The sequence below is a fragment of the Parasteatoda tepidariorum genome, chromosome 9, assembly GCF_043381705.1.
Source record: "Parasteatoda tepidariorum isolate YZ-2023 chromosome 9, CAS_Ptep_4.0, whole genome shotgun sequence".
Lineage (NCBI taxonomy): Eukaryota > Metazoa > Arthropoda > Arachnida > Araneae > Theridiidae > Parasteatoda > Parasteatoda tepidariorum.
The window spans coordinates 65,818,117-65,831,374 of NC_092212.1; the positions used below are offsets into that span (position 1 = coordinate 65,818,117).

General features: G+C 27.2%; 1 protein-coding gene across 6 annotated transcripts in view; it reads left to right on the top strand.

Annotated features, from left to right (window-relative positions):
• The window catches only part of LOC107457202 (trafficking protein particle complex subunit 11 gry), a 50,942-nt gene that overhangs the window by 26,893 nt on the left and 10,791 nt on the right, over window positions 1-13,258 (top strand). For all 6 annotated transcript variants that reach the window (XM_043052586.2, XM_043052587.2, XM_043052589.2 and 3 more), the window contains exons 18-23: window positions 2,286-2,358; window positions 2,948-3,005; window positions 5,000-5,155; window positions 7,260-7,432; window positions 10,134-10,309; window positions 10,662-10,750. In XM_043052586.2, the coding sequence (XP_042908520.1) occupies window positions 2,286-2,358; window positions 2,948-3,005; window positions 5,000-5,155; window positions 7,260-7,432; window positions 10,134-10,309; window positions 10,662-10,750 (725 nt within the window). The remainder of the gene's footprint in view (window positions 1-2,285; window positions 2,359-2,947; window positions 3,006-4,999; window positions 5,156-7,259; window positions 7,433-10,133; window positions 10,310-10,661; window positions 10,751-13,258) is intronic.

Consider the following 13,258-nt stretch of genomic DNA (forward strand, 5'->3'; position numbering starts at 1 on the left):
GCATTACAGCAAACTCTAAATTAACTCTATCCACATAACAGGGGAAGGCCATATTTTCAAAGAATAAGTTTTGAAAAAAAAGAAAGAAAACAGATTTCCTCATATGTATCAAACAATATAGGGCAAAATTGATGGTAGTCATTGCCACTAGGGGGCTAAATATAACAAATGATGATTAAAAAATTGTCTGCAAGTTGGCACCCTTTTGCCACTTTTTTCATCGAAAATGCCTACCTTGTGTACTTTATTACTGCACCCCATGTGCACATATTTTATTTTATTTGAGTTATGATTATTTTATACTATTCTAAAAATTACGTTATTTTACTCTTTTTTTTTGCTTTAATTTTTTTCATTTTAGAAATAAACCTTGTAATGTTTACCATGTTTTGAATAATACTTTACAATATTAACATCAACAGTTTTTTAATCTGATCGCTTTAAATTTTTCAAAAATCTCCATTGCTAAAATTTACTACTGGATAGGTCAATTACTAAATTTCCTAATTTTGTCTTATATCAAATAAAAATTAAAGTTAAGCTAAATTTCAGTAAAATTCCTTGAGTATAGGATTTAAAGCAATTTTGAATTTATGTGTCAAAAAAGGTGTGTTTTAAGACCCTTTTAAAAACTTTACAAAAAACATATGGAAGAAAAGAAAACTTGAGTTAAGGCCTTTTAATTCATTACAAGAGAACTGCAAGTAGGTTATTATCTTTGAAGTGTATCTGTGGTCTTTCTCTACATCAAAATCTTTGTGTAGGTTATTATATTCACTATTTTTTTTAATATTATTTTCATATTAATTTTTTTAAAGAAACTATGTAAACAATTTTTCTATATATTCAATTAAACTATGTATTCAATTATAAAACTTAAATTAAATTAAAATTAAAATAATGTCTTATTAAATAAATAACCCCAAAAAACTGGAGCTGTAACATATCATTCGATTAAAAACTTTAAACTACAGGCGGTAAAGAAAAATCACATGTGATGATCTTGTTTTGTTTCCCCCCTTTATTTCTCTGTTTTTTTGTTGGTAATTTTAGGTTTTATTTTTCAAATCACTATTGTTTCTTCTCATTCATGTCTGTCTGGCAAGTCGTGAAAATGGGCACCTGTTTTTGAGTGCTTAAAACATGTTGACTGTTATTTCCAGTTTGTACATTTTTGAAATGAATGAAATTTTTAGTCAAGTAATATGTCTTGTGTCAAGTAATAAAAATTTATTCATTTTTTTTCTCCATAGCAATTCACAATCATGTGAATTACAAATTTCACATTTGATTGTTTCTTCTAAATAACTTAAATCCATTTGTTTGGTTCAAATTAACTGTGTTTGGTTGTTAATAGGGTTTGAATTAGTCTGCTTGTACTGATAACTAGCGTACTGTATAATTTTCTAATAAAACCTGGAGTAGAAAAGTAAAGCATTCCCGCAACTATCTATTGTGATTCAGGAGTTTGCAGAAGTTAAGGCTCCACAATTTCTTGACCAATGGCATGGCTGTAGCAATGTGGTCAGCATTGCATACAAGTTGCCATTACTTCCCATCTAAGCTTTACCTATCAATATTGTGGTCTTCAAGAAGGATTGAACCCCAGTTCTTCACTACGGCAACTAAGAAGCTTTAACTACCATAACTCATCTACCTACACTACCTCTCATTAATTTTAATATATTAATCGTTTTTCAGGAAACACACTAAGTTACAATATTCTTGCACAAATACAATCTTTTATTATTGCAAAGACACATATTTCATTACATAATTTAGCATATATTTCAAAATTTTGTAGTAAATCTTGCTATCAATCCCCCACATGCATTGCAGTCATTATATTGGTTAGTTTGTCCAAAATTTTTAATCTAGTATTATTCCAATTGCATTGAAACACCATTCTTAGATTAATTAGGCACGTAATATTTATATCTCTGTTGTATTTGCCCAAAAGATTCCTTTAACAGTATGTGTATTTTGCATAATATGATGCAGTATTCATAACTGTGCTCTGTAACTTTGAATTTTGAACAAAGTTATTGAACGATATTTTTATCCTTTATCAAGATTAATGTTTGTCACAGTTCCATATTTTTTATACTTTTGATGAAATATTTAAATAATAGTGATAATAAAAAAATTTATGAATTGAAATTAATTAGAAGTAGATTCTTCTGTTAAGACTACTGATTTTAAAATTTATAATATTTTTTATATAGATATCTTTTTCTTTTTAACCTTTATTATTTTGTTAATATCAACTTTTTTTTTAATTTCAGTTGAATGTAAGGCTGGTTTTGGCTCAGAAACCTACATGGCAGATCAACGAATAACTGTGACCATCTACCTCAGGTACAATAAAAAAAACTTATTTGTGTTACTAAAAATTTTTCTATAATATTCTAAATCTCCGTATTGTTAAAATGTTTTTCCATTAATAAGTGAATTTGATTTTTTAAATACAAATTATAACAAAATTATTTATATAAAAATATATTTATAATAAAAAATATTTACATTAAATATTTCTGTTTGTTTCTTGAATTTTTTTTTACCTATTATATATATATATATAGGTTTTGTGCAAGAAAATAGTGTGCTCTAAGTATTCATATATGTGTTTTTATAACTGTGCTAATTAAAGATAGTACATCTTTAAAATTCACTGAACTGTGGGGTCTAGTATGCCTGTCCTTACTCTGGCTATTAATTTTATCATGTATCAAAAAAAATGGTGTTCAAATCTTTAAAATTTGTTGTTAAAAAAAGTCTAGTTTTGTGTTCATTTTATCCCTTTATAAGTGTAGAGAAATAATCTTTATTTTAAACTTCTTTTTGTACTTCTGTAAATTTACTAAATCTTGATTTTTCTGACTTTATAATTCCTAGCGGTTTTTGTGTTGCTATATTTAACATATATCCTTATACATATTTTTTATAGAATGAATTGTCCTCAGCCTATGTCATTTTCTAAGTTGACTGTCCTCTTCAATAATGAGGTATTTTTGTATTAATAATTTTTTCAAAGTTTTGTATTTTTCATTTTCTTCATTTACTATTTCACTTTTTAGAATCTTCATTGCTCTGATTTCAATTTTCTGAAGACTGCAAATAACAGTTCTGTGTTATTTCACAAAATCTGTATCTATTTGGAGAAATTTTTTTCTCCACGATTTAAACTGTTTGAAAGTTAGATTTATTTCAAAAATTAGGAGAAAATTTTAAGGGGGTTGAAGTGAAATTTTAAAACTATATACTTACCTAAATTTACAGTCTTCATATGCTAAAGACGTAATATGTTTTTATAAAATATTTAAGTAATACTAATAATTGTCTTTCTTCAAAAAGCTATTTCAAAGGCTTATTTGTTTACAAAACACATTAAATAAAGTATTTATATTTAATAAATGATTTTTCAAGTCTTTATCTTCATTGTATCATTTATTTATATGAAGAAGATGCAACTGGGCAAATTTTAGTGTTATGCCTATCTAACAAAATTTACATTTCATCTTTTAAATCAAATTATATAAGTTTTTCTGAGAGTGAGTTGCCCTTCTTATGTTTGAAACTAAAATAATGTTTTTAACTCAATTTACTACTTACACAACTTATTCCTTCTATTATATTTTCAAGCTTTCAAAGCATTTAAATAAACTTAATTTTTTCGTTTAAGAAATTAATCATTTTAGGTTTATCAATTGTTTTTCAGCCTATATTCTAGTAAAACTTGTTGCTTTTTTTATTTTTGACACATAAAAAATTTATATATAGTTATATAGTAATATTATAATACTATTTTTTNATATATCACGATATATAATTTCTAATATCGCCCAGTCCTAATTATAATACTATTTTTTTTTAAATTCTAACGTTCATTTCTAATTTTTTAATTTTCACTGTTTGTTATGAGGTTGCATTAATTACTTTATTTTATTTTATTTGCTATTTAATAGAATTAATTTATGTTATTTTCATTTTTGTTTTCTTTGGTGTTTGATTATATTTTCTAAAATATAAATGCCTGTTTCAATGTATTCTTATTCAATGCTTGTAATTAATTAAAAGACAGTATTTAGCTTATTTGCTGCTGCATACAATGATTTTGGAAGCGATTCTCTTAGTTCTATACTAAATAAAAATTATTAAAATTCTGGTTTTTATCATCTTATAATCCATGATATTTTAATTGCTAATTTTCTTTTTTCTATAAATGAGCTTTTAATTCAATAAGTATTCTCTTTTTATCTTGCAAACTTCTTAATTTTCAAATTAAAAGTATTACCATTAAAATATGAGAAACTAAATATTTAATGATGTGTTAACATATACATTTGTTAACAAGTGTCAACATAGCTCTGTCAACTTACTAATAAAAGGAAGGCCTTTAACTTACCTCATAATCTCATACCAATATACGAATTTATTTTATTGACTTGTTAAGACACCACAGAGTTGTTTTCAAAAGAAAAATCAAAAATGTAATCTATTTTTTGATCAATATAATCATAATGATAAAAAATTTAATTAAGTAACAAACTTCTTTAAAAAAAATTTCAGTTATAGCACTTAAGAAGAACAAAAATCTTTGTTTTTTAAATTTTTGATGGTGTAAAATAATTTCTCTTCTATTAATGAGTTTGTAACAATGACAATTCTAGAGGAATTTTTTTATATTCTAAACCGTTTTAAATTGTCAATAAATGTCATTAAAAAAAAAAACTAACATTTTAGTTTCCTTGACTTTTAATGTTTTAATATAAATTTTTCATTAAGAAAAATGGGCCCGTAATCTCAAGAAAGTATAGGTTATGTTACAAATTTTAAAAGCTTTTGCAAATATATTTTTGAATGTAAACAAAAAATCAATGTGATATTTTTTACTTGTGGAATCAAATCTCAGAAATGTGTCAAGTTAAACGTTTTATGAAAAAAATAAGCTAAGTAAGTTCTGTGATGAAGTAACATTGCTTTGTTTTTGCATTTCTAGCATTATAATAAATTTTGTGAAGTTCCTTGTACTAATGAAAACACTGCTCTTTCGGATGACAAGAAGTTGCATAAACTGTACTTGGTGCCTCGTAACACTTATACCTATACCTTCAATTTCATCCCTCATTCTAATGACATAGGAAAAGTTATCCAGGTTAGTTTTCAACTTATTTTATCAAATATTAATCAGCTTATCATCTATTAACTGCTGTCATTATAGCCTAACTTTGATGTAATGAACTTGAAAGAAGACACTAAAAGATTTTGAGATACTAAAAACTATAGTATTTTTGTAACATTTTAGTCAAAACTATTCTTAATAAGAACAAAGCAAAAAAAATTTTACTTTAAATAATGCAAATCCCTTTCTTATTTGACATTACATTTTGCATGTTTGATCATGTTCTTCTAAAATATCTCATAATGCTGTAGCCTCTTTTAAAATTTTTGTTTTTTTTTCCTATTAGTACATACTGCAACATTATTGTTAACAGTACTAGTAATTCCTCATAAGTATCAGTTTCTTATGAATTTATTAAACTAGCAAGCCCTTTAAAATCTTATAGGCAAATCTTCTTATCTATGTATGCATATTTTAGTGTCCACTTATTTAGGAATAGATTAAGTGACTTCTTTTCAAACATGGCAATATCTTTTCTATTGCGGCTTCAAGAATAGTCTTTAAGAATTAGGGAAAAAAATATTTTTTCAATCAAACAGTTTTGTAAAATTTAGGGAAACCGAAAAATGTATTGATCTAAATGATTTTTTTTTTTCTATTACCAAAGTAAAAAATGCCTGGGGAATTAAATTTTTTTTAATGGTGAAAAATTTATTTTATCAAGATATGTGATACCAAGGTTAAAATATATTTAATTATTGTAGCAGAAATATCCTTAACAGATTCCCTGATTATCCCAAGGTAACTTGGGTATGTATATATTGCAAATATTTATTATCCTGAGTAGTATTCGGCCGAAAGCAAAACAAAAAATAATAATAATCTGCTATGATTGGAAGTTTGCCAATATTTATTTGGGAGGTTTGCTATTTGTGGGACTGCAGACGTGTTTTGTTCAATTGTATACACTATGGTTGATGATTTTATATAGAAAAAAGAGTATTAAAAATGGCTTTCTCTAGCGAAAGTAATGCAGATGATTTTTCAGATTATGAAAATGAGAAAATATACAAAGATTAATATTTAACTTTTTTCATTTGCCCGAAATAATTTGGGATAGTAAACTGATGGTAAATTAAATATTTTTTATGCATAAAAGAATTAAAATTTTAACTTAAAACTTGTGTATTATGTTTTGTTTTAGTTCTTTGTATTTATTATTGAAATAAAAAGAAAATATGTTGATTTTTTGCATTTTTTTTCAAAAAAATTAGTAAGGAAGTGGTTAAGGAGAGAAATACATAGTTAAAAATTAAATACATTTCACCTAATCAAATGATTGTTAATTATTCTTTATTTGTGATAAAATAATTAAGTAATGCCTAATATCAGATACAAGCATTGATTGTTTATAATGAGTTAAGAATTACTATCCTTCTAATGTTACAATAAAATATTTTATTTTTAGGAAATAATGTTTTTCTGCTGTTTAAGTGAATAATATTATATGAAAAAGGTTTAAATGGAAGACATTTTTATTTATCTTTGGTGTCGTTACATGAAAAAGAAAAAGAAACTCGTTTCCTACCAGCAATTTTACCCTTTGTTTTTATAAAACAATATGTGTTCAACCACCCCCACCCCCTTTGTTACCTTCTTCCTAACAAAAAAAAAGAAATTTCTGCTAAAATAATGCCATTTTTGGTGACCACATATCTATTATGCCTTCTTATTTCCCTTTTTGACAACTATTAGCAATCATTCTCGTCAATGAGGTCAAAAGGTATTAAACTTTATTTCATTTATTTCTTTCATTGTTATGATGTGAAAACTTGTTATTCAAACATTTTTGCCATAGCCATTTCTGCTTTGTAATTCATTGTACAATCTGTGGACAAAAGCACTGTACTCTGGGCATGTATTTTAAATGAAAAAAGTTGTTGAAAATGAAAGATAAATATGTCTATTTACTTTTCTAGTCTTTTTTTTTATTGCTATTTTAACATATGTCTCTTGCTTATAACGAGAAACTCACTCTAACAGCAATTTCATCTGCTATTATGAATTATCATTTTATTTGTCTTTTGTTATATACGTCGTGAGTCTGATATAGTATAACATAGTTTTTTTAATGCAGATAACATCTGTTGCACTTCAAATGGGTTCTCCAGATTATATATGCGCTGTGCTACACTGGACTACACCGCATGAGATATATCCTGCTGAAATATCATATCCTATAACCCCTAAAGCTAGCTCATTTAGTGATGATCCTACATTTCAACATATTATTCCTCTGTTCCATGCTAGGTGATTTTACATTCTCTAATATTTCTTTATAACTGTATCATAGTTTTGTTAAATGCAGTGTATTCTCTTTAAAACAACCTTCCATTACTGTGACCCTTTTATTGTGATGAATAATTTATAAAGTACGATTTGTTGTTCCGTGAATGCAATATTATATTATAACCCATTAAAATCTCTGTACTGAATTCTTCACTTGTTTTTTTTTTTTTAATTTTCTTATAAATCTCTTAAAAAATGTTTGTCAAACATTTTCATATTTTCTGAAACAATTTTTAAAAGCAATGTTTGCTTTTGCAGGATTTTAAAGAAATAATTTAAATTAATATTTCTTCTTTTTAAGATAAAGCTTTTGTAGGCTTAGGCACGCATCAGATATTCATATTAGATCTAAACCAAAATTTTAAGAACATTTTGTCGTGGAGTTTTTAATCTGAACACAGATTGAAATGTGTGGTTACATGAATGGACGTGTGCAAAGTGTGTGTTTACAAAAGTGAACAGAGCTGGAAATAATTGGTTACAAAAGTGGACACTGCTACAAATTTGCTTTTTCAGCTTTAAACCAAATTTATCTACTAAATGATGAACTGTGTACTTACTTTAACTTTCTTATTTAAACATTAAGGTTAATTGACTTATCTAAACACCTCAGGCATCCATCTACTAAATAATTTTTTTTTTTTTTGCATTAGGCTAAAGGAAAGTAATTCTGAAAAATAAAAAATATTATTTTTCAAGAAAATTAATGGTAAAACTAGGTTTTGACATTTAGATCTTTTTATTTATTAAAAAATCATATTTTGCTTAAAATAGTTTTTTGCCATACAATAATTTTTGCATTGCACTTACATTAAAAAAATAATAATAATAGAATTGAAGGAACATAAATATGTATTTTTTCTTTTGCTTATTTATATCCTTTCCAGTGAAAACAGTCTTCTTTTCAGGGGTACCTAATCTATACTCTGTTTCAAGTTAAGAAAAAACCAAAAACCATTATCCCTATGGAAAGAGCCTGTTTGTATTTAAATGTATGTCAAATCATCCTCCAAGAGCGAACAAAAATATCAACAAAAACCCAAACTCTTGAAACAATGTTGCACAGCCTTTTTTTTTTTTTTTTTTTTTTTTTTTTTTTGCTTTCTTAAGTCATGTGAAATGAGGAAAATAAAACTTATTGAATAATCAATTCGCGATTAATAATAAATAATAAATATTGTTTCTTGCAGACTCTTCTACAATTAAACAAAAGTAACAATTCCTTATCTCTCGCATTTGATTTGTTAAGGGCATGTGAGCGTAAGATGCACCAGGTTTAGTGGTCCAATCAAACTCAATGCTCTTGCAACATCATATAGTTGTTTCTTTTTCATGTACAAATTCTCTCCTTTTTATTCGAAATATGCCCTTAAATCTAGGATTCCAATGAGACTTTGATACTATAACCTTTTTTTAATAGTTCTGTGATTTATATTATATGAGATAGCATTAATTAATTGTCAGTTTGACGTGTTTAACTTTCAAAAGCTTTAAAGGTTTTTGAAACCATATTTGTATAATTTGATAACTAAATAAAGGCAGATGATTACTTAAATCACGAGACTGCAATAGTCTTTTCTTAACTTACAGCAGAGTATAGTGATAATTTTCAGAAGAAATCTGCCATAATTATTTTTTAAATCTGAGGGGGAAAATAAGCTGCAGATAATCTGATAATCCTGTGATGATGAAATACACACAAAAAAATTTATTAGTACTAAAGGATCTAACTTTTGCCCCCTTTCCATATTTTTATCATCCTTGTCATTATTGGTGGCATAACAGCCCAGGTTGGGCATTGCCTTTTTTTTAGAAGATTTTTCCAGTCCACTCTTTTGTAGACTACTGTCCTTCAATTCTTTACTTCAATTATAGAAAAATTTTGTTCTGAACAATCTTTTTTTTCTGCCTCTGTCTTTTATTATAAGGATTAACATTGATATCTTTCAGGGAAATTCTGCTTCAGTACATTCATAGCAGGTGGCCTGTCCATCTCATTCTGTTTAATCTGATTGATTTTATGATGTCATCTATTTTATATAATTTATATAGTTCAAAGTTGTATCTTTTCCTCTCTACACCATTGTTAGAAATTCCACCACTACTCTTCTTTCAAATATTGAGATATTGAGAGAGCATTGTCATCTTTTGTTATGAAGGTCTATGTTTCCTAAGTATATGTTATAACTCATTTATAAGTGTTTTGTAAAACAATACTTAAGTTTTTCTTTTGATTAAGTTGAACTTTAAGAGGCTACTCAAAACCAAAAACATAAATCCCTAAAAAAAAATATGTTTATTCTATGAAAATATGTTTTTGTGTCTGATTTTGTAACATAATTCTTGGTTTGTACTAATTAATTAACGTTATAATTTTCCTTTTAATCATTAAGATTAAAATTAACTTGGTGAAAATCTGATTTATTACAACATCGGTCATTCAACACAATATTTTTTTTCTCATTGTTATTCCTGCCTCTTATAAATTCCTTGAATCTTTAGAATTCAATAGCTTTATATTACCATATTTACACTTAGATCCTCATTACTATTGTTTGCAATATAATATAATTTTCTACAATATTTTTTTTAAAATTTCTATTAAAATATTACCTTTTGTTTTAAAAACATAATTTAGAGTCTTTTATTGTTCTGTTTTTAGTGTCCTTCCCAGAAATGCTCATATTACTATTGATGTTGATCACACTCCACCTGTTCTAATTAATGAGTTTTATGCTTTCAATCTTTCCATCACAAATGATGAAATCTCCCAAATAGAAAATGTAGTCATCAATGTCGGCTTGAAGGAAGGACAAGAGCAGTTTGTCCATGAAAACAGTGAGTATTCTTTAAAGTAGGAACGTGTAATTATTATTTTACTTTTTGAATCTTTTCTTTGTTGGAATAAATAAGTTTATCTTAAATGACAAAAATAATGGAACTGTTATGTAAAACTAGTATGCAATTGTGACCCCTTTTCAAAACACAAAAATCCTATTTTCATAAACATACTGAAATATTCATTTTTGCTTGTTTTATTGCACTTCTCTGCTCTTTGCGGGAAATTTTTGCAGAGGTTTAACAGGATGTTTCCACATAATTTGAAATAGTCATTGGAAATAGCCAAGATGTTCATTCTGGATTTTTATCTTTTTTTTTAAGTTCTAATTGTAATTTCTTTCTTTTTAAGCTCATATCTCAGACAAAATGGAAAAACCACAGCAATTTATGCAATATTTAAGTGATTTACCTCTGGGAGAAATAGCACCTGGAGAAAAGGTACTTTCTTATTTTCATCAGATTAATTATACAATGTGACATTTTAGTAAAGAAAAACTAGCTTTAAATTTTTACAAATAACATGAATAAAAAGCCATTTATAACATTACAGTAAATCTTCTCTGTAGAATAAATTAAGTTTCTATGCTTAAAACAAACCATAGCATGTTCTTAAACCTAAAAATACCATGTTTTCAATTCTCAATTTGAAGTCAATGGGAAATGTAGTAAATTTTAATCAAACAAGTATATGCATTTTTTTTCTTCAAAATAATGACATCTTTATTATATTATGCTACAATTATTTACATTACTAGTGAAAACATCTACAATTGATAATTCACATTATAAGTTTTAAATAATAGTTTTAATTACTGTTCATTTGTATTTTTAACTTTTCACTATATTGCCATTGTAAAGTTATGTCCCATAACTGTGAGTTATTCACAGTAAAAATCATTTTATAAACAAATGATAAGCCATGAAGGCATATTGGTTAAGGCACTGAACTGCCATTGTTAAGATCCTGAGTTTTATGCTCGATAACAACATTGCAAAGCCTTTACTTCCCTTGACCACCTTGGCTAACAACTTGCTTCTGCAGATGTCATTGACCTTTTTTAATAAAAACTATAGAAGGTTGTGAATATTTTTTTTCGAAAAATCTCAATTGTTTTGAAGCAAATATGGGAGTATATTTTCAAGAAGAATCATCTTAATTCAAGAATCTCTTTCACCTTACTTAATACGAGGTAGAGTAAATAAATTCTCAGAAAGGTTGCCTACATTCACACAGGTGTTCATTTGAGGTGAAATATTTTTTTAGAGTTAGACAGCAATAATAACGAAAATATACAGTTATCTGGAATTTATTTCTGGTACTGTCGACGTTAGCTGCAGGTCATTTCTGACGAAAAGAATTTTTGATTCATCGGATTCATTGAATCTCGTCTTTAGAGCAGCGTTCAAATATTAAAATCTGAATTTTTCTCAGGAAATTCCTTCTAAGACTCTCAAAATGCTAAATAAAGCATATAGAAATGATGTGCATAGGGAAACGAAACGCATAAAAAACAGCTGTGTACAAATGGCATAAGCATTTTTGTGAAGGTCGCACAAGCAACGAAGATAATCCTCCGACTGGGCGCCCTCCCCTTCTACCGCAAACAACACTGTTGGGCGCTTTCAAGATATCATGGGTGCGGATAAGCGATTGTTGATTAATGCTATTGCCTCTGAACTTGGAGATCCTTAAATGAATCTGAGATACAATTAAGCATAAACGACCTGTAAAATGGGCTACAAATGATTGGTTTCTTTGGCACAATATTACCATACTGGAACACCCTCTTTGTTCTCACAACCTAGCACCAGCTGATTTTTACCTATTTCCACGGCTGAAAATGAAATTAAGTGGACTTGAATTTTGTGTATTCAAATGAGGTGATTGAAAATGCGGACCTCTCAAAAAATGGATTTCCGGAATTTTTCGAACAGTTATACGAACATTGGAAGAAGTGTGTAGATGCAGGAGGAAAGTACTTTAAAGTCTAATAAATGTAAATTATTGTTTTTCTTTTAATAATTTGTAATTGACCTATTCCGGGAACTTTTTGACTTTGCTACGTATTTCTCAGGGATCATATACAGTTCCAATATGTCCGTATAGCCTCTTGAGTAGTAAATAAGTAGAGAAAGCAGCATACTTGAGATTATAAAAGACAATTTTGGAGAAAGGGAGATATGGGCCAAACTTATTGTCTGTTTGATGAAATATCTCCATTTGCTAGTTGTCTTGAGCACTAGCAGTCTCCTTGGTTTCTACATTGAACCAATCTGAGTTACAGGGTTCGTACAGACTCCGTATACTTCCTTAGAAACTCCTTGGAAATAAAAAAGTCTCCAAGGAGTACTTGGAATTACTTAGATTTCCAAATTAGTCCTTAGAAACTCCTTAGATTATTGCGTTATATAGATGAACTTACTAAGTCCGCTGATGAATTTGCTGTCCAAGCAGGTAAACGAAACGATATGACTTAGCTGTCAAAATCTAATAGTTAAAGAAAAACTTTAAAAGAAAAAAAATTCCAATTGCAAAGAGTTAGGAGAAAAAAATAACAGCAAATAATTTTAATTTTACATGTTGCAAGCAAACTTAATTAAGGATTTACTGGGATTTTTGTTTTTGTATAAAGTGCCTTAGATTTTCTTATGTATTCAAATTTAAAAATATAAGATTGGTAGGTTTTTATGTTAATTTTTAAAATATTTGAAATTGGAAAATGTTTTTATGTGTGAAAGTTATAACCTTATTTTTCTTGATGAAGTTTGACAAAGTCAAAGTTTATTTCAAAGGAGCTAGAAAAAAATATCTTATGCAAAATATACATTTTTGCAAGTTCTTTCTATTTAATTTTTTAAAAAAACTGTCTAGTTATCTTTTACACAAAGTTTTTACATTTTGGACTCAATGGATACTCCTTGGATTTCTTATTCTGATCTCTGTAT